This window comes from Acipenser ruthenus, chromosome 2 (genome assembly GCF_902713425.1).
Source record: "Acipenser ruthenus chromosome 2, fAciRut3.2 maternal haplotype, whole genome shotgun sequence".
Lineage (NCBI taxonomy): Eukaryota > Metazoa > Chordata > Actinopteri > Acipenseriformes > Acipenseridae > Acipenser > Acipenser ruthenus.
The window spans coordinates 55,698,461-55,720,030 of NC_081190.1; the positions used below are offsets into that span (position 1 = coordinate 55,698,461).

The following is a 21,570-nucleotide window of genomic DNA, read 5'->3' on the forward strand; positions in this document are numbered from 1 at the left end:
TTTAGATTTTACTGGTACATACTTATTTTTCTATTATTTATTAATGGGTCTTAATTCCAGACAGTGCATATTAGTGTGATATACCATGTGCATGTATCCATGCCTGTTGGGGATAAAACATACATTTCTTGCTACATGCTTCACATTACATTTCACAGCAACACTTGCAACTAAAGACTGACTTGGAGCACCTGGGGTATCATCTGTAAACCAGAACCCTTAAAATGCATTATGTTTAATGGACAAGTGAGCCATAAGGTGTAGGGTGAAATATCAGCGAAAATACAATAGCCAAGATAAACAAAAAAATGTTGCATTATGCCAGGCAGAGAGAGATGCAAAGACCGCTTTCTTGCTTGTGCATTGGAGACTGTACTGACCTGAAACAATCTAGAGAACACATGAAATGTATAAACGGCACAGGATCCATCAGTGTCTGACAGCATCTGGTTGACATGGCAACGCCAGGCATCCTCTTCATCATCGCATGACACTGGCTGGAAAGCTGCCAAGATGGCCGACAAAAAGGGTGATGGTGGCGGAGAGGTCTGGACCTCTGGAAATCCCTCTTGGTCCCCTTCATCTTGGCTGGAAAAACAAAACATAACCCTACATCAAAACTCCTGCTGTCCGACTAAGAATTTACTGAACCAAATGCTTATTTCAGTTAACAACAAATGCTTATTTCAGTTAACAACAAATGCTATTGCCTAACTATTATACAATAATGTGAATATTCTGTACATCGGGGAGAACTAGGAAGAACTGTAAACATTGCTTTTGATAGTACTAAGCAGCTTAAATTTTATTCATTTTAGAACAGTGAGGTACTCACAGGTTGAAATTACCAAAAATCCTTACAAAGCACACAGAGTAAATATATTTTAAACTGGCTGTGCTTAGCAAAGTAGAAGATATCATCTCCCTGGTCTGACCGCTGCAGTGAAATTAGGAGGATGTCCAGCTTCTCTGTCTGCTAATAATCTAAAGATGAAAGCGACCAGCATCTGCATTCATAATCTAAAGTGGTTTGCCTTGGGAAAGGCCCAGGATATTTTGCTGCAGCAGACAGTATTTTTTTTTTTTCTTTTAATTATCTTGTCATCTATTTTAGGAGGAAAGATGAATTGGCACATGGCCAGTCACACCAACAATCAATTTAACAGCCTTGCTTCTCTGGTTAGGGATGTGCCCTTTATCATATATCAATGCCTATGACGTTACTTAGCAGATGCATTAATCAATGTTTTACTCAGGACTGCAATTCTAATTCAATAAGCCCACTGCTGCGTTCCATGACTCATGTACATTTGCTTGTACTGCTCCCTCTATGTTCTGAATTCTACGATCACATAAAAATGAAATACTGACAGCAGGTTATTAATTGCACCTGTACAAATCAAAGTTTCAGGGATCTGTCTCAAGGCATTTACAGCATTTCCTCATCTAGGAAATGCAGAGGGAGAAAGTTTTATTGCAATGTATGGCTGAGGACTGAACTTGGGAGCAGTTCATTTTAACACATCTCAAGCACAATATGTATGTCAGTAAATCTTTGATAAGTAACATTGACACCGCTAGAGTAAATAGTCATTTCTCATTAAACAAACTCAGATAACATTGCATTATTGTAATATACACATTGTAACAGGGCAGCAGTGTGGAGTAGTGGTTACGGCTCTGGACTTTTGACTGGAGGGTCGTGGGTTCAATCCCAGGTGGGGGACACTGCTGCTGTACCCTTGAGCAAGGTACTTTACCTAGATTGCTGTATATATGGGTAATTGTATGTAAAAATAATGTGATATCTTGTAACAACTGTAAGTCACCCTGGATAAGGGCGTCTGCTAATAAATAAATAATAATAATAAAAATTAATACTAAATCACAAATGTCCTTTTAATTTAAACTATTTTTAATCCCCAAAGGATAAGAAAACTATTTATTTAGATAACTGCTTGAATACTATAAATGGGGTGTATTGGGAGAGTGACTTATTGACTTAAAATGAATCTGATGATCGAGATCTGGACTGCACACTTTTGTTGTTTTTGTTTTTAATCTGTAAATGTATTCTGGCCCTTTGTTTTAAAAAGGACCCAGCATTGTAAACCATTTAAAAAGCTTCCATTATCAGTGCAACTATTCAACTTATTGTCCTTCGAAATCTTTTAAGGAGAACTGACTGTATATCAAGTACATGGCAATTCTTAATATTGAGGTCCTAGTTATGCTTTGGGAGCTGGCTGAAACTTACCTGGAAAGTCCTGAGAAGTCAGCCTCCTCTTCCTCACACCTCTCATCAAGCTCCTTCAGGGCTAGCGTGACGTCCTCCTCGCAGATGGACCCTGGGGGGCTATCGGGGGCGGGAGGCTCAGAGCTGTCCTGGGATTCCTGAGTATCTGGGGGATCCTGGCTTTCTTGAGGCACTGGTGGAGCACTATACGACTCTGTGTCTTCACTCGCAATGCTAACCTCCTCCTCAACAGAAGCTGCACTCACATCCTGCAGACAAACAGCCACAATTTATTATATACTCCCCATTTACAGAAGAGTTCCTTCTGACATGTTCAAGAACTCCTCCCAATATACAAGATTTTTTATCTTCCATCACACAGAATTTATGTGTAGTTTTTTTTAAATGATTTTGTTTTTGGTTTGAAAAGTATTCAAACATTACAAACCGTGTCTAAAAGGTAAAGGAAATTCTAATTACACAGTATCAATACTTATTCATCCCTAAAAAGTCACATATTTCAGTTGGAGGCCGAGGTCGCAGTCACTACCAGTTATTCCCCCCGGGTGTTTTATATAACATTAACTGCTGGTTCCAGACATTAGCACGATTAGCACACATTCTGGACTACCTATAGTAAGGAATTGTAATCTAAGATTTGTGCTAATCAGGGTCTATAAAACTAGCCAAAGGATACATTGACAAATACTTCTTGTTGAAAGTTTTGTCGAATTTAGTAAGTTCTTTTTTCGCATTACAGTTTTATAGGTTTCTGGGGGTCAAAGTCCGGCAACAGCAGATTTGTCACATGACTGCTGCAAACAATTTTTTTTTATAGCATTTTCGAATATGGTTTCTGAGAAACCAGGAGATAACTAGAAGACTACTTATAAATCAACACATGTATTATAAAGAAGAAAAACAGTGGCTTGCTTCCAAAATACTCATAATGTATGCCATTATTATTATTAAGAGCTTTTAAGGTCACATGCTGACGAATAAGGATGACTAACATGATGGTTGCTATCTGAACCCTTTCCGGATGCCATTCCATTACTATATGTCAATCGCTTTTTCATTTATGCTTCTCCTTGGGCTAACATTCTGAAATGTGTAGGTGCTTAGAATGGCTAATTCCTAGTGGTACAGATGCAGAACTCAACAGATGTTTAGAATTACTTTCTATAGATGCACACCTTTTTTGATGCTCAAAAGGAAATAAGTGTCAATTAAGAAAATAGTTTTTGAAAGTCTCACATTGAATGAAGTACTGTTTGCGACGTCTCAAATTCCTGTCTTTTAAACACACACCTAAAATGAAAGGCCATTTCAGATGGCCTCTTTCGTTTTAAATCACTTCACGAGATACCACCCCTATTATACGACATGTATTTTTAGTGCAAAGAGTGAGCACTTATTTTGGTTCCATGTCAGAAGCTGCAAGTGTCAGCTAACAATATAAAACACATTTCTACAAAAGTGAAAACTTAAGTTGTTGTGTTAGTATCACTCATGTGCTGAAAACATTAGTTTGTTAAAAGAGATGCACGCTTCCTAACCCCAATCAGATCTTATGCCACAAGAAATTCAAAAGTGGTTATAAATATACTTACAGACTAGAGTCGGCCAAGAAGCCAGGTTCTGGTTAAATCCACAGGCCTTTTTGTAAAATATTAATACAAATTGCAGTTTAGCCTTTCTTTCCTTCTTTCTTTCTTTCTTTCTCTTTCTTTTTGAAGGCCTGAATCTAAATCATACTAGCACAGCTGGCCTGAGGAATGTTCCCCTAATCTCGTCCCAATCACTCAGCATGCAGGCAAAGCAAAGACAAGGGAGAGTCCCACACCCCGGAAAACAGAAGCGCATACCACTACCACTGAGACTGAAATGCTCTTCCAGTCAATTCAAGGAAAATGTACATATTGTTTAATCTGTGAGGGTGCATTTGTTTGCTTTATCGTCAAAATTCTGACAGACATTAATTTTGCCCCGGGCCATCACAGGTTACAACAACTAGCAGTAAAGTGAATCAGCATGCTTTCTTTCAGGAGAAAACACATACATACATAAATAAATAAATAAATAAATAAATAAACAAACAAACAAACAAAAAGAGAGAAAAGAAAGAATGAAATTAAAAGGAGCCCAGGTTGGCCATGCACCAGCTGACATTACTCTTTCTGATTGATCCCACCTCAGGCAGCTGGCTGTTTGTGCTATCTGGAACAGCAGGCTCGAGATTGGGGCTCTCAGCCCGGGGTGCTGCTGCCTCCTCCGTTACAGCACTGCTGGAGGACTCCTGGGACTGGAGAAGGGAATCCACGTGATTGGAGGCTGCATCGTCTGTTGCAGAGTCGCTGTTGAGCTATAAACAGAATCAACACAAATTATTATAATATAGACAAAAAGACAATTCCTGTCCCTTATCCATCTTCAAATAATGTATGACTTTTTATGCCTCTAGGTAACAACCCATGTTGGTTTCATATTATTTAACCCACAACACATGTCCTGAAGTCCCTACAATATATCAAAACAGCTCATTAAGAATATGCTGTTATGCAGCTTTTACCTTTTAAGGAGAGTCTTTTTGCTGGAAGAGTTTTCAAGGGTCAGAAGTGGAACATTTTCTCTCCCTTAGTGTTTGCATACCACAAAGTGAAAGGGCTGCAGTGAACACTCTATTTTTTGCAAATATTATTTTGTTAGTTTTTATAATTTAATATAAATCAGGTCACTGACACTTAAACACAGAAAACCGTTTTTTCTAACATACAATGGGTTCCGTGGAAAACTTTCCAGGTAAATCTTCTGCAATGCATCGAGGCACATTACAGTAAAACCAATACTTTCTTTTTCCAGCAGTTTTTTTTTTTTAATTTAATTTTTACATATTCTAGGAATGGGATGTAAGTTTAAAAAATCCCTGAACATAATTTCAGTTTAAATAGCATTTAATACAGGAAGGGGAACTTATTTTTAATATGATTTTTTTTCTTTTAGAAGTCTTGTCATCAATCAACAAATTAATTTAAAATACACAGTCATAAATTCAGTAGATGTACTCGTTTCTACATTTCTTATACATTCCATGACTGTAGCAGCTTTTAAAAAGTAACAAAATAATAAAACAACTATTATTTATTATGACAGTGTTGCACAAAATGTCAAATAACATCTGTTGTTTATCACAATTGTTGTTTTTGAATTGGGTATTTGCTGTACTGTATAGGTTATCTACTGTACAGTATCTGGAAAAAAAGCATTTTCATTGGGTCAGCATTTGGTGCAACATGATAACTTTAAATGTTACTTTATACAAATTTTGCAAGTAATCAATAGATGCAGTGTTCTGGTCAAGTTTAATACAACTTGTCAGTGAAAAAGTGAAATGTTTAAAAATATTATTTTTTGTATTTTAGATTGCAGGGTTGTGGGGTTTTAAACAGAAATCTTACATGATCGCATGAAAGTTAGAATCGGCGATCAGGGATTTATAAACTGTAGAATCGGAAACAGAAGTCAGAATAATAACTTTTTAATACTGAGGAATGGGAATTTTAGCAAAAATGGCAACATATTATGTTTGAAGTAGACTGGGAGTTCTAACTTAGTGAAGTTAAATAAAAAGATACAGATTCTTACTAATGAACAGGAACAAGTACTATTCATTAATATAATTTTTTATGTACCTTTATGTTACATTTACCGTAGGTTTTATGTAATTTTCTCCATTTATTTCTCCCATCAGTATGTATGTATGTATGTATGTATGTATGTATGTATGTATGTATATATATATAAAACACAAAATATATATATATATAAATAAAATACACACAAAAAAAAAAATATATATATATATATATATATATATATATATATATATATATATATATATAATATATACACACACACACACACACACCACCCACTTGATATATCGCGGGTGTCGGGGTCCAACACAAATCCACTATATATCGAGGGCCGCGAAATAGCGAGAGACCCATAGATAAACAAATAGGCTAATAACAAATGCTGTACAACCACTCCCTCATTTTATCGGGGGCATCAGGGTCCAAAATAATTCCTCTACGCAACCTGCTTTTTTTCATTTTTCGTATAAAAAGCAGCACACCGTTTTAATTCGTACTGTGGAGGGTAATTGCTTCTCATCAACTTAAGTCTCCAATTAATTTCATGAATCTTCCTCTCCTTTCTCAAACGCCCAAACCCACTGCATTGAAAAAATCCATTCCCAACATAGGAGGCTTGTTGCTGGGGAGCTGACGTCACTGCCCTGTGACTTTTGCCAGTGCATTGCTTAAAAAAATGCATCAGCAAGTAGATATTTAATTTGCTTTGTGTTACTGTGCAATGCGTGTGTATATGACAGTAAGATATTAATGCTTTGTTTTTATTTGTTTTGTATATTTTTGTTTGTGATGTGCAGTACAAAATAAAACGAACAGTAATTCTAAGTGAAATTGTCTATGTATAGTGTAGCTAAGGCATGCTCAGTTAGACTGTAAAAATGGGGAGCCAACTCCAGGACCGCGATATATCCGAATCCGCAGTATAGCGAGGGGTGATATAACGAGGGGTGGGTGTGTATCTACATCTATATCTATCTATACACACGTTGTTTACGCATGAAGACTGTCCGCGGCAAATGACAGGTAACCCGCAGCGCACCGCAGTATCACACACCGCACCTACCGCAGAAATGGAGAACTTTTACATGGAACCCACTGCAGAAAAAAACTCTGAAAATACATTTCCATGGTGTTTGGTGTAAATTATTTTTTCTGGTAATCTTGAAGGCTGTGTCCAAGCTGTCCATGTGTTCTTATACAGTAACAACCCATGGTACATAGCATTTCAACCTATTAAATTTATAGATCTAAGTTAAATATTTTATAGAGTCAGAATTATATTTACTTGTAGAAAAAAATACCTAAATCTTATCTGACAAGAAAAAAAGCAGTTCTCAAAGTTGTACTGTAATTATCTGAAAAGTGAATATTAGTCATTTTGCTTCAGCACCTGTCTGCTTTTGTGCACACACACACACACACAATGAGCATGTTAGTTGTTAAAAACATTCCCTCTGTCGCAAAAATGCATAAACAAGCAAGTTTTTGTTTATTTTTAGTTATTATATTCTAAAGGTTCTTATATAAACTTAGCAAAAATGCACCACCACTCAGCAAGATTCAAATGATCAGGAGAGAAAAAATGGTACAGGATCATGCAGTTAGTATTTGCATTTACAGTGCCTTGCATAAGTATTCACCCCCCTTGGACTTTTCCACATTTTGTAGTGTTACAACCTGGAATTAAAATGGATTTAATTAGGATTTTTGTCACTGATCTACACAAAATAGTCCATAATGTCGAAGTGGGGAAAAAAAATCTACATATTTTTCAAAATTATTTACAAATAAAAAACTGAAAAGTCTTGATTGCATAAGTATTCACCCCCTTTGCTGTGACACCCCTAAATAAGCTCTGGTGCAACCAATTGCCTTCAGAAGTCACATAATTACTTGAATGGAGTCCACCTGTGTGCAATTAAAGTGTCACATGATCTCAGATTAAATACACCTGTTTCTGGAAGGCCCCAGAGTTTGTTAGAGAGCATAGCTAAACAAACAGCATCATGAAGACCAAGGAGCTATCAAATCAAGTCCGGGATAAAGTTCTGGAGAACTTTGAAAATCCCCCGGAGCACCATTAAATCCATTATTAAAAAATGGAAAGAATATGGCACAACCGCGACTCTGCCTAGAGAAGGCCGTCCACCAAAACTCAGTGACCAGGTAAGGAGTGCATTAGTCAGAAAAGCAACCAAGAGGCCAATGGTAACTCTGAAGGAGCTGGAGAGATCCACAGCTGAGATGGGAGAAACCGTCCATGGGACAACTATAACCCGGACGCTCCACAAAGCTGGGCTTTATGGAAGAGTGGCGAGAAGAAAGCCATTGCTGAATAAAACCCATATCAAATCCCGTTTGGATTTTGCCAAAAGGCATGTGGGAGACACAGCAAACATGTAGAAAAAGGTTCTTTGGTCTGATGAGACCAAAATTGAACTTTTTGGCCATAGCACAAAATGCTATGTGTGGAGCAAAGCCAACACTGCTCATCACCCTGAGAACACCATCCCCACGGTGAAGCATGGTGGTGGCAGCATCATGTTATGGGGATGCTTTTCATCGGCAGGGACTGGGAAACTGGTCAGGATTGAGGGCAAGATGGATGGAGCCAAATACAGGGAAATTCTAGAGGAAAACCTGTTTCAGTCTGCAAGAGACCTGGGGCTGGGGCGGAGGTTCACCTTGCAGCAGGACAATGACCCTAAACACACAGCCAAAGCTACACTGGAGTGGTTTAAAAACAAGAACCTGGATGTCTTAGAATGGCCCAGTCAAAGGCCAGACCTCAATACGATTGAGAATCTGTGGCAAGACTTGAAAATTGCTGTTCACCAACGGTCCCCATCCAACTTGACAGAGCTTGAGCAATTTTGCCAAGAAGAATGGGCAAAAATTGCAGGATCCAGATGTGCAAAGCTGGTAGAGACTTACCCAAAAAGACTCACAGCTGTAATTGCTGCCAAAGGTGCTTCTACCAAGTATTGACTCAGGGAGGTGAATACTTATGCAACCAACAAATGTCTTTTTTTTGTTTAATTAACTTTTGTGTCACAATAAAAAATATTTTGCACCTTCAAAGTGTTAAGTATGTTGTGTAAATCAAATGGTAAAAATCCCAATTAAATCCATTTTAATTCCAGGTTGTAACACTACAAAATGTGGAAAAGTCCAAGGGGGTGAATACTTATGCAAGTATTGCAGAAAGAGTTTTTCCACATGGAGATTTTGTATGTACTGTAGTTCATGCCAAAATGTTAACTGAACTTTTTTTCTATGCTTGACTTCATTCATTTTAGCATTGTGGAACACTTTTTACTTAAACAAAAAAGTCAAGAGAAACTTACCTAAAAGCATTATAATTAATTGAACAAAAACCTTGATTTTCAAAAGGTCCAGTATATGCAGAAGCAAGCAGCTAGTGGCATTCACTCAAGGCCAAAACACACATCATGCAGGAGGGCATGCGGGGCCAAACAAGAAAACAGTGACTTACTATCTGTGTGCGGGAAAGTATCTGGCTAGCAGTCAGTACCTCCTCCTCCGATGATTCGTCAGTGTCCTCCTGATTGGTGAGGTTCAGGCTGGGTGTGCTGCCCGAGTACTGGCACTCCTGTAGGGATGGGGTGTCCCCTTTGTCAATGCTGTCCAACGAGCGCCTGCGCACCCCCCAGTTGAAGTTGTCCATGCTCTCCCCCTGTGGTCACGCAAATCACAATGGTCAGTATGACTACCATTTAAATAAAACAGAGTGCTGCACAAAAGTAATAAGTGACTACACGGTTGTCAGTGTCTTCATTTTAAAATAAAGATGCCAGCTCTTAGTCCTGAAAGCTATTCTGCAGTCTACAGTAAACACTCACATACAGATTATGCATATGTATTTGATTCACTGTAATCTTGATTCACTGTAATCCACAGTTATGAGGAGTTCAATGGAATGTAAAAACCAGGAGACTAATTTCTAATTGAAATCATCACTTTGCATGCTTGTTATTGTGCTTTTAATTGCGCAGACTGGATAATGAACATCACAGCCAATACAAAATTTAGGAAGTAATGTTGTCAAGAAGGCTTATCCTAAGCCTGATTAAGCAGCATGTCAAATACTCCGCCATCATGCTTGCCATGGCTACAATATTTACAAAAAACACATACAAAATACAGAGAAAGGCAGCAACAACAGTGACAACTACATGAAAGCAAACAAGAACACATCCAGCACAGTTACTATGTATAACCCCTATAAAAGAAATTACATTACATCAAAATCAACTTGTATTTATTTAAATAAAATAAAGAAATAAAAAATAAATAAATAAATAAAAATAAATGTTTTCCATCTTGCACACAAAATGGAATTTTACATCATCGGCAGACACAAGACTGACACAAGCATAACATTAACTAAACAATGCACTGCACCAGGCTGCAACTTACCTGCAGCTCCTGGTTAGCAAAAAAGGAAAGAGACAAGTGAATTAGAAAGAATAGAAAAAAAACAGTGACAGTCGTACAAGGAACAGACACTTTAAGACACTAAGACTCCCATTTAAACTTGAGCCGCTGCACACACAGATACACTCAGCAAGAAACAGTTGAAACTCTTAAGTGAACTTCCCTGTTGTCTGAGGAAGTGTCTCCCTTCATTTACTACAAGTGGAATAATGTTGCTTAAGGTCATATCTGAAATGTTATTATGTGCAATTTTGTTTTAGTTTAGGTCATCTCGTATGATTAATTATGTAAAACATGGCACTTCAGACTCTTGATCTAACTACAGGATTTCTTTCAATCTCTAATCACTTGTATAATGCTAGGGTTGCTTCACAGTTCTAACATTAATTCATTATTTGAGTTTAAATAAAACACATAAAATATAATTAAATTTGAGTTAGAAATATGGGATAATTTACACGCTCCACTAAATTCCTGTTTTTTAGTGTTTTTTTTAGTAAGTGAATGTTGCTCAATTTCTGTTCCCAGCTGTTCAATGTTTGTTTAAAAAAATAAATATATTAAGTTATTAACGACAATAACCATCAAAAGTAAGAACCTGTTGCCTGGATAAATGAGAGATTATTTTATTTTAAGGATCTTTAGCTGACTAAGAAGAAGAACGTTTTGTCTGCACTTATTTAAAGAGATGTATTAGTATCTGTTCTCAGGGCAGAACCTAAATGGACAGAACCATGTCCCAGTGTAGATGTCTCCAGAACTCTAAAGCTGTCGCTCACCAGTGGGACCAAACATCTCACCTCTGCATCTTCCAACTCCACATCTAGAAAGTCAAAGTCCTTGAAGACTCCAAACTGCTGTTCACTGCTGGTGTCTTCCACTGCTGTACCCTCCTCTTGGATTGCCTCCTCTGTGGTGGAGATGAGGCTTGTCTGCTGGTCTCCTGCATCTAGGTCCTCATTGGATGAAAATACCACCTGAAAACGAGACAGATTTGGAAAATATCTGACCAGTTAATTGGATCCAATTGTAAATTTTGTTATAATTCTTAAATATGTGTGTGTGTGTATACTATATATATATATATATATATATATATATATATATATATATATATATATATAAATTAGATATACCTGTGTATATATTATATATATATATATATATATATTATATATATATATATATATATATATATATATATATGTATATATATATATATATACACACACATATATATATACACACACAGTGCCTTGCATAAGTATTCACCGCCCTTGGACTTTTCCACATTTTGTAGTGTTACAACCTGGAATTAAAATGGATTTAATTAGGATTTTTGTCACTGATCTACACAAAGTAGTCCATAATGTCGATGTGGGGAAAAAAATCTACATATTTTTCAAAATGATTTACAAATAAAAAACTGACAAGTCTTGATTGCATAAGTATTCACCCCCTTTGCTGTTACACCCCTAAATAAGCTCTGGTGCAACCAATTGCCTTCAGAAGTCACATAATTAGTTGAATGGAGTCCACCTGTGTGCAATTAAAGTGTCACATGATCTCAGATCAAATACACCTGTTTCTGGAAGGCCCTAGAGTTTGTTAGAGAGCATATCTAAACAAACAGCATCATGAAGACCAAGTAGCTATCAAAACAAGTCCGGGATAAAGTTCTGGAGAAGCACCAATCAGGGTTGGGTTATAAAAAAATATCCCAAACTTTGAACATCCCCCGGAGCACCGTTAAATCCATTATTAAAAAATGGAAAGAATATGGCACAACCGCGACTCTGCCTAGAAAAGGCCATCCACCAAAACTCAGTGACCAGGTAAGGAGGGCATTAGTCAGAGAAGCAACCAAGAGGCCAATGGTAACTCTGAAGGAGCTGGAGAGATCCACAGCTGAGATGGGAGAAACCGTCCATGGGACAACTATAACCCGGACGCTCCACAAAGCTGGGCTTTATGGAAGAGTGGCGAGAAGAAAGCCATTGCTGAAAAAAACCCATATCAAATCCTGTTTGGATTTTGCCAAAAGGCATGTGGGAGACACAGCAAACATGTGGAAAAAGGTTCTCTGGTCTGATGAGACCAAAATTAAACTTTTTGGCCATAGCGCAAAACGCTATGTGTGGCACAAAGCCAACACTGCTCATCACCATGAGAACACGATCCCCACGGTGAAGCATGGTGGTGGCAGCATCATGTTATGGGGATGCTTTTCATCGGCAGGGACTGGGAAACTGGTCAGGATTGAGGGCAAGATGGATGGAGCCAAATACAGGGATATTCTAGAGGAAAACCTGTTTCAGTCTGCAAGAGACCTAGGACTGGGGCGGAGGTTCACCTTCCAGCAGAACAATGACCCTAAACACACAGCCAAAGCTACACTGGAGTGGTTTAAAAACAAGAACCTGAATGTCTTAGAATGGCCCAGTCAATGGCCAGACCTCAATCCGATTGAGAATCTGTGGCAAGACTTGAAAATTGCTGTTCACCAACGGTCCCCATCCAACTTGACAGAGCTTGTGCAATTTTGCCAAGAAGAAGGGGCAAAGTTTGCAGGATCCAGATGTGCAAAGCTGGTAGAGACTTACCCAAAAAGACTCACAGCTGTAATTGCTGCCAAAGGTGCTTCTACCAAGTATTGACTCAGGAGGGTGAATACTTATGCAACCAACAAATGTCTTTTTTTTTTTTTGTTTAATTAACTTTTGTGTCACAATAAAAAATATTTTGCACCTTCAAAGTGTTAAGTATGTTGTGTAAATCAAATGGTAAAAATCCCAATTAAATCCATTTTAATTCCAGGTTGTAACACTACAAAATGTGGGAAAGTCCAAGGGGGGTGAATACTTATGCAAGGCACTGTATATATATAGTACACATGCTGCATCTTTTATTCATAATCATGAGTAAGCAACCTACCGATGGGTTTTTTGGAAGACCAGATTCCGGGCCACACAGTGAAAGCACATTCATCAGCTTCTCCCTGGTTCTCCTCTGAAATACAGTGATGATTAGTTGACCGTAATATTGTTGATGACAGCAAGGATTGCTCAAGCCCCTTGGTGAAATACTGGACTATTCACTGTTAACATATATAGTAAAATGTATCATTTTATATACTTTGATTACTTTTGTAATAACAGTATTATTTACTAAAAAGCTAGTAAATATGGACTGGAGAGGAGGTGTATAGTGGAAAGAACTGTAGTTACCAACAGGGGACTAATGCCCGAAGCCGCGGTGAAATAAATTGTCCTCTGGAGGTAACTATAGTTCTTCCCGAGGGGCCTTTAGTTTACCACCATGAGCCGGGGTCTGTAGTCCATGAATCAGTCAAGAAAGTTAGAACATAAAAAAATAAGAAAGTTTACAAAACGAGAGCAGGTCATTCAGCCCATCTTGCTCGTTTGGCTGTTAGTAGCTTATTGATCCCAGAATCTCATCCAGCAGCTTCTTGAAGGATCCCAGGGTGTCAGCTTCAACAACATTACTGCAGAGTTATGTTTTTGAAGTCCTTAGCGCATAGTTATTAGGTTTGTTTGGCATACAACTGTCCATCTGACTTTCTCACTGCGGCATAGAATTCTCAGAGGAGTCAGAAAACACTGAAAGCAAAGTTTCTATGACGACTGTAGTGTTTGCACCACCTTTGCTTTGTAGTATATTTTGTAACTCATTTTCTGTTGTCTGTCATTTTGCTTTGTTGTGTGTAGACAGGAAGGACGCTCAGCGTGAGGACGTAATTTGAGGGCGTTTGTAAAAAAAAAAACTATTGACCGTAAGCAGCATCACAAGGGCAATAGTTAGATCTATTTTTGGTCTTGTGATCAGGTTTTAACCAATCACATGCCAGAATTTCTATGGATTGATTCAAATATATAATGTTCATTACAAGGTTCCAAAGTGCCTAATTTGAAAATGAATTCACATTCTTTTTGTTTCCTGGCTGTATTTGTCCCATAGCAGTGATTTATCCCACACATTGTGATGTCCTCTGCAGTGTGGTAATTTGTATTGAAATGTCTGACAACAGGAGATGTACAAAGAAACAGACTCTCATTCATACCTGAGATACGATTCTTCAACTCCTAAAGCTTGTCGTAACTCCATTCCATAATCCCAATTATTAAGACTGAGATGCATTTGCAGTGATGATTTTTTAAAGAAAACAAATGAAATGTGCATTTTTCAGAAACTGTGGTTATCCAGACACAACCATTAGAGAAGGATAAACAGAAAAGATGCTTTCTACAAAAGCAACACACAGAATACTAATAAGCGTATCCCCCTAGTTCTTACCTATCATCCTGTGACCAAAAAATACAACACAAATACAAATACATTTTACTATTCTCCAACAAGATCTCTACAGCTCCTATTTTCAGTAATCCACCATTGATGTCTTACAAAAGAGACACAAATCTAAGAGAATATTTAGTCCATAGTAACATGCAACCTAGTTGGCTCATTTCCATGCAACAGGTCGCACTGTGCTACTTGTAAATACACCTACAATAACAGAGTAATCAAAGGGGCAAAATCTTAATTTACTATTCATGAGACTTTTTACTTGCACCAGTAAAGGAATAGTACACTGCATTGGTTGTGTGAAGTGTAACAAACTGTACATCGGAAAAAACAAAGTTTAGCTGATTGTTTCGTGGGACATCTACGAAGTATAAGAATTAATACCTCTACATCTCCTTTTGCCAGACATTTTAACTAGGGTTGCTCCGATTAACAGATTAATCAGACTGATTAGTCAACTAAAGAGGCGACAGCAGGTCCATTTTTTGTTACAATTTAATTGTGTAGAATTTAATTTTTTTATATAAAATAAAATCAACCAATAGAGATATGCATTTTCTCTGCGGCAGTCCAATCATAAGTGAGTGGAGGCGGGACAAACAGTTGAAGGTCTGAGTAGGTTTAACCAATGGGAGAGTCAAAGATCTGCCCCTTGTTATGCAGGTGTCCAATCATAAGCGAGCAGAGACGGGACATTCACCGTTGAAGGTATTCTCTGTTTCAGTTGAAGGTCTTGTGAGTTTGACCAATGGGAAAGTCATAGATCTGCCATGGTTTTGCTCAGACACCGAGCATGTGCACATGACGCATGACTCGTGTCTCGCCGTGTCGTAAATGCCATATCGATATCGTAAAGTCGAAGCAGGGTAATAATGCAAAAGAGTCGTAAGTCAAAGCGCTGTAAGTCGAGGAGCACCTGTATATATATATTTGTTAGGTCTGTGAAGTCAGGATTCTAGGACATACACCAGGATTGACATACAACCATAGAGATTGCATGTGACTTCTTGTCTACAATCTAACCAGTACAGAAAATCCTGTTGAGTTGTACTACCTGAGATAACTGTGGCCTCTTCCAGCTGACTGGCACCAGACCATTTGAATTGGATCCTGATGAAGTTGAGGAGGTGCTTCTTGTAACAGCTATCACTTTAGGCTTTCCATTCCGGCCTGCAGCACTGTGCTGATCTCCATATTTATGCCCTATGATTGGCGTCTGGGGAAAGAGGACACATTAATGTTTCATTACATTAGACAGATAACGACTTACATTGAAAAACATGTTACCATAAAAGTTTGAATCATGTAAAACTAAGTTTTACTGGTAACTGTCAACATTTACCAAGTAAGGTGGTAAATGTCCAGAATTATTAAGGTATATCATTGAAGAATGTATTTATTTCTGCATACAAATTTTTGATTAACAAAATAATCATTAATGAGCTTACAGTAATGCACAATTGAGAATAAATGCACAAAGGCGATTAGAAAGACTTTCGGTCATTAGCCAGCCACTTGGTTATTCTTGAGGTTAACCTGTATATGTCCGAAGTACAGCGTTATGTTTATTTCGGACATTTACCAGTAAATCTTGAGATTTGCCAATATTCAAACTGTAACATATACACTATACCAAAGCTATTACAATACAACTGTTACATTAAGAAAACAAATAGACTAGATCATTACAAAGTGCTGTACACTTCCATTTATCATACTGTAAATATGTCTCAAATGTCCAGAAAGGAGTATGTTACAGTAAATATGCATTTTTATAAAAATAAAAAATAAACATTAGGTCTGGTTTAAAGAAATCTCCATCTCCAAGCCATGTTTAGTGTTGCACTTGCTTGGTCATTTCACCTGGAGGTTGTAATGTCCCCACTCTTTCAATGGTTTCTTTCCTGTCATTAACCAACCAGCTGCTTCACCTCTGCTTTGCAGCCAATAAGATGCTTGACCTCGAAGACAGTGCTGCGGTGAATTGGCCCAGGAAGTGCAAGTTTAATAAATAGCCTGAGAATAAGGCATGAAACTGAGAACTTTCTTTAACTTAAATCTAGTACCATGTAGATTTCATGTTTTAAAATAAAACACAGTAAATCAGTTATCTGCCACAATCAATCTCTTCAGCTACGTTAGTTTACAGGAGGCTGTGTGGTACAGTGGTTAAAGAAAAGGGCTGTAACCGAGGTCCCTGGTTCAAATCACGGCTCACTCATTGGCTCACTGTATGACCCTGAGCAAGCCAGATGTTGTTGTAAGTGACTCTGCAGCTGATGCATAGTTCACACACCCTAGTCTCTGTAAGTCGCCTTGGATAAATAATAATAATTATTGAAAAGAAAAGATTAGTTCAGATATTGCAGATCCGACCAAGTTTTTGTATGTGCTCCTTGCACTGCCATTGCTGGTAGTGTCACGTGAGCTGTTCAGTGTGTTGATATGTAAATAAATCCTGTTCGCCTGCAGGGGCGTGTCAGCTTCAACCTCTGTTTCAATCTCCTGCCTGTCACTCAGCAGCAAATGCACACACCCACACAGCAGATGGCTACTCTGTCACAAGCATTAATACCCTGTATCTTTGTAAACAAGGGATTTAGGGGAGCTCTCTAATAAAAGCTGAATCTTAAAACAGTAACTGTATGAATATAGTAATTGTTACAGCTGTGTATAATATTATTTAAAACAGGATTCATTTATCCACCCTTACTCTTGTCCCACTGCAGTCGGATACACAACGGATTACTGTAATGTTTGTTATGTGTTTCTTTCAAAATTAACATATGAGACCTATGTAGCTGACACTAATATATTTTATTTGGTAGCAAAAACATCCCCCTCAATCGTCTCTTTACCTCAGAGATATCAAAATGAAAGTCCAGAGTCTTCCCCGGCAATTCCTTTGAAGAGCTGTTAAAGATTCTGGTGAAGGCAATCTCTGGGGACCCTGAGGATTCTCCGCTGTATGATCTGTGCACCTCATCCGGCACAACCAGGCTTGCTGAGCGGGACACCACCAGCTTCAAGATGTTCTGCGCTTCCTTCCAGTACGGGCTCTAAGGAGAACAGCATCATTGTTTTCCATTGTAAATCTATGGGATCTTAAATGCACAGTGTTCAGCTTTCTTGCTAAAGCAGCATAAGAAGTTGAAAATATATTGTTACAGTTATAATCATATCATAATACGAAATGGACACCAATGCGGAGTAGCTACTGCCAATTATACTATAGCCGTTATTATGTGTGCATCAACATGTTTGAAAAATTTAAGTACAGAAGATATAATCAAAGTTGATTTCAACAAAATCTTTAGTATCTACTGGACACACATACTACATTATTTATGTCATTAATAACAAAAATGTGATTATTACTATTAACTACTATTTGATTTCCCGATCTATCCAATCAACAAACACAAGAATGTTAGCATATACATGGTAGGAGAAGCACAGAAGTTACAACGCTGGACAGAAATACAAAGCGATGTGGCTTTTCCAACTAATAATGTAAGGATAATATAATAATGTAAACTCAATATAGTCAATTATACACAATGATATGCAGAGCATTGATCCTGCTACTTGTAAGTGCTTCTGAAGCTTCTTATTCTAGCCAGTTGCCTTTGACAACCTTGATCGTTTCCATATAGACAATCAGCCACATTTGCTACACCTGGACAAGCAGGCTCATCACAGATTCATTCAAACTTGAGATCTGGAACCTTTTTTTAATAACTTAACCTCTGTCTTGATTGTTTTGTATACAGTACTTGGAATGCTTCATGCCCTGGCAGCCGAGCTGTGGATGTGATTGTGAATAAATGATCTGTTTGGATGCATCTTCCTCCTGTGCCCACTTTATGTGCAAACACTTTCAGAATGATATTTGACACAACTGACAGCTTCCTCTGACAGCTGAGTGTTCTCTTGGACTGCAAAGACTCGGATGCTTTTTCAAGTGTGAAATGCTTTAATCGCCAGAGTTTGCGCAAAACATGTTGGGCTGTGACAACAAAGGCCAATTGCTGTTCCATGTTCCATCAATCCGGGGGGTGTGGGGGTCTGACACTCAGAGGCTGCATGACAGCTACATTCAATTAGAGTAAAAGGAAAGGCAAGTCCTCCTAGGGTTAAACCACCCTGGAAGATATGAATGGAACCAAGGACAGCCTTGCATAAAAATGAAGGCAGCATTAAATCATAGAGCTGTCAGCTGTCTCCTGATGAGAACACAATAACCAAAGTGCTCAGCTATCAATAACACACAGCCTTCACAACATTCCCACTCTCATTTAATTAGGATTTGGACTCTTGAACTCTATTATTTTTTATCATTAGAGCACATCCCTATTAAAGGCATATTTATAAGCGAGGGACTGCGGTAAATGGTATGCTTTTTAGTGGAGCATTAGCCCTCGAGATTGCTTTCTTCTCTTCTAAAAGAAATGCATAAAACAGCCAAGCTTACAAGATACGTCCTCATTGTCAATTGTGAGGCCATTCTAACCCCAGGCTATGCCTACTAAATGGCTTACACAAAAGCGAAGGCAGAATTTTATCTGGATTGATGTTTGTTTTAACAGATCAGAATAATCTTTAAAAAACAGCTCTTCAAGTTAAACGCTGCCAGCAAAAATAGTCTTTGTTCCTGAGTGCTTGACATTAACACTGAGCGGTTCTACAACTCTACAACCCAATTAAAGCACAAGGGAATAGTTCGATTTGTTAAGCATTCCAGCTGTATCACTATTCAGTCCTGAAGCAGATTTCCTAATGTAGCGATCATTCTTTAATTGGTTAAAGAATGATTTTAGAAAAGAGTTCAAACAAGAAGAGAAATGACAGATGACAGTAGTGGCATTATACTGGAAGGCATCGCTAGGAACTGTGCTGCAAATTGATGTGAAGGTTAATGGTATTTTGTATCCAACCTGGTGATACCTAAATACACTGATAAAAGGGTCTTACATACCTAGTTATATTATAGGAATTCACACATTCAAAATACCTTTTGTCAAAATGACTGTCTACTTTGAAGTAGATTTTGTATGCATTTAATAAACATTTAATACACATTTAATTGTTAAATAGTTAACTTCTTCCAGTAAATTAATTGTTACTGATTATTATATATTATTTTTAGATGGGTAACATTTATAAATTATTAAATATATGGGCATTACATAATAAATCTGACAAAATAGTAAGCATTCTTTAATTCGAGTAAAACCACACCTGCAAATACTTCCCGATAATCTTCATGATTTCCAGATTAAATGGCTTTACTGGAGCTGCAGAGAGGTCAATGTGACTCAGAAGGCTGTGTATGATCTGCAGTAGGGACTGCTGCATGCTGGACAAGCCCTTTTCCAACAACTACAATAAAAACAGGAGCTGTGTGAAACATTTTAGAAATGATATGACAATAAGTGTATCTATCCTGTTACCACAAATAACACAAAACCAACTTGTGTACAGAAATACCTTTACAGTGAACATAGAGGAAAGGTTTCAGTTTTTAATTTACAGATTTGGAAATGAATGATGTGTCTCTACCAAACACACATTTGGTAAATACAATCTGTCCTTTTTATGAAGAATCAACATGCACAACATAACATTTTCAAAGTACAAATACATGTGTATTAAAATTAATATATATTTTTTTTAACCATTACTGACAAACTGATGAATCTCCACTACAGAGATGATTCAATTAACTAGAAACAAATGTCATATCTAAGCCTGCAATTTTGCATGGATCTAATACATCAAAGACCCAGCCAACAACATTACCAATCCCAAGAAGTACTATAAATTACCTCAGCTAGATAAGTGACCAGGTTGAAGGTAATCTCAGAGAACGAGTCATGAAGATATCTGCACACCACATTAATCCAGTTGGAACAATCTCGTGAATAACTGTGTGTGCTATACAAACTCATCATGTGAGCGAGATTGGAGAGAGTAGCTGACTTTTCTTCTGCACAGACCTGTAAGAAAAGCACACTTTATACAACAATGTTGTATTGCACTGACACTAACAGCATTTTAGAGCTTTTCCCAGAACTCACTGATTTAGGATTATGAACCATGACCTAGTTCCATCACAGGACAGTATATTTTAATTTGATACTTACCTTTGCAATTTTGTCAGCCGTTTCTTTGCAGAACTGGGTGGGGTTATCAAAATGTTGTATTAGGTGAGGCAAAAGGCATAAGATATTTAACGGGAAACCTGAAAGTAAACAAACAAAGTCAGACACACAAAACAAACTGACACGGAGGGAATTCAAAAAGCCTGGAATGGCATGGAAGGTTTGTTATAATAATTAATTAATATACAAGTTTCTCTTTTTTTCCCCCTGAAGAATAATTATTACTGTAGATGAATACAAAATCAATCATTGCATAGGCCTACTTGTCCAGACTCATACAGTTGCAGAGAAACGTATTGGCACTCTAATATAAGACAATTCAAGAAAACATCTTAAATACAAGCATTTAGTGAACATTAGTCACTAATTAACATGACAAAGACCAAAATACAAAATCTGTGGTAGTTAAACAATCTTTATAAAAACACAAAAGCACTTAAGCAATTTTAAATATATTTGTTCATCACAAAAGTATTGGCACATTAAAAGTCTGTAAAAAATCAATTGAACTAATTCAATTGATTGAAAACCATTACATAGTAATTGAACAGCATTATAAAGTCAACAGCCAGAAAAAAGGTAATTATTTCCAATATCTGTTGAAGAAGAACGTTTTGGCAACACAGCAGATGATGGTCAAGATAAAGGAGTTGGATTCACATTTGAGAAAAGCACTCTTGGCAAACTGCAACAAAGGAAATGGCTACAAACCACTATCAAAGAAATATGGAAT

The 21,570-nt window shown here is 37.5% G+C and overlaps 1 protein-coding gene across 13 annotated transcripts in view; it reads right to left on the bottom strand.

Annotated features, from left to right (window-relative positions):
• The window catches only part of LOC117409200 (protein furry homolog-like), a 207,520-nt gene that overhangs the window by 10,786 nt on the left and 175,164 nt on the right, over nt 1-21,570 (bottom strand). For 12 of the 13 annotated variants that reach the window (XM_058997432.1, XM_058997427.1, XM_034014855.3 and 9 more), the window contains 11 exons: nt 20,820-20,917; nt 20,502-20,672; nt 19,915-20,055; nt 17,532-17,732; nt 15,728-15,889; nt 13,285-13,359; nt 11,151-11,327; nt 9,389-9,589; nt 4,431-4,601; nt 2,258-2,505; nt 381-588 (listed from right to left, as the gene is read on the bottom strand). In XM_058997432.1, coding sequence (XP_058853415.1) covers nt 381-588; nt 2,258-2,505; nt 4,431-4,601; nt 9,389-9,589; nt 11,151-11,327; nt 13,285-13,359; nt 15,728-15,889; nt 17,532-17,732; nt 19,915-20,055; nt 20,502-20,672; nt 20,820-20,917 — 1,853 coding nt within the window. The remainder of the gene's footprint in view (nt 1-380; nt 589-2,257; nt 2,506-4,430; nt 4,602-9,388; nt 9,590-11,150; nt 11,328-13,284; nt 13,360-15,727; nt 15,890-17,531; nt 17,733-19,914; nt 20,056-20,501; nt 20,673-20,819; nt 20,918-21,570) is intronic. The other variant, XM_058997395.1, reaches the window with a different exon arrangement.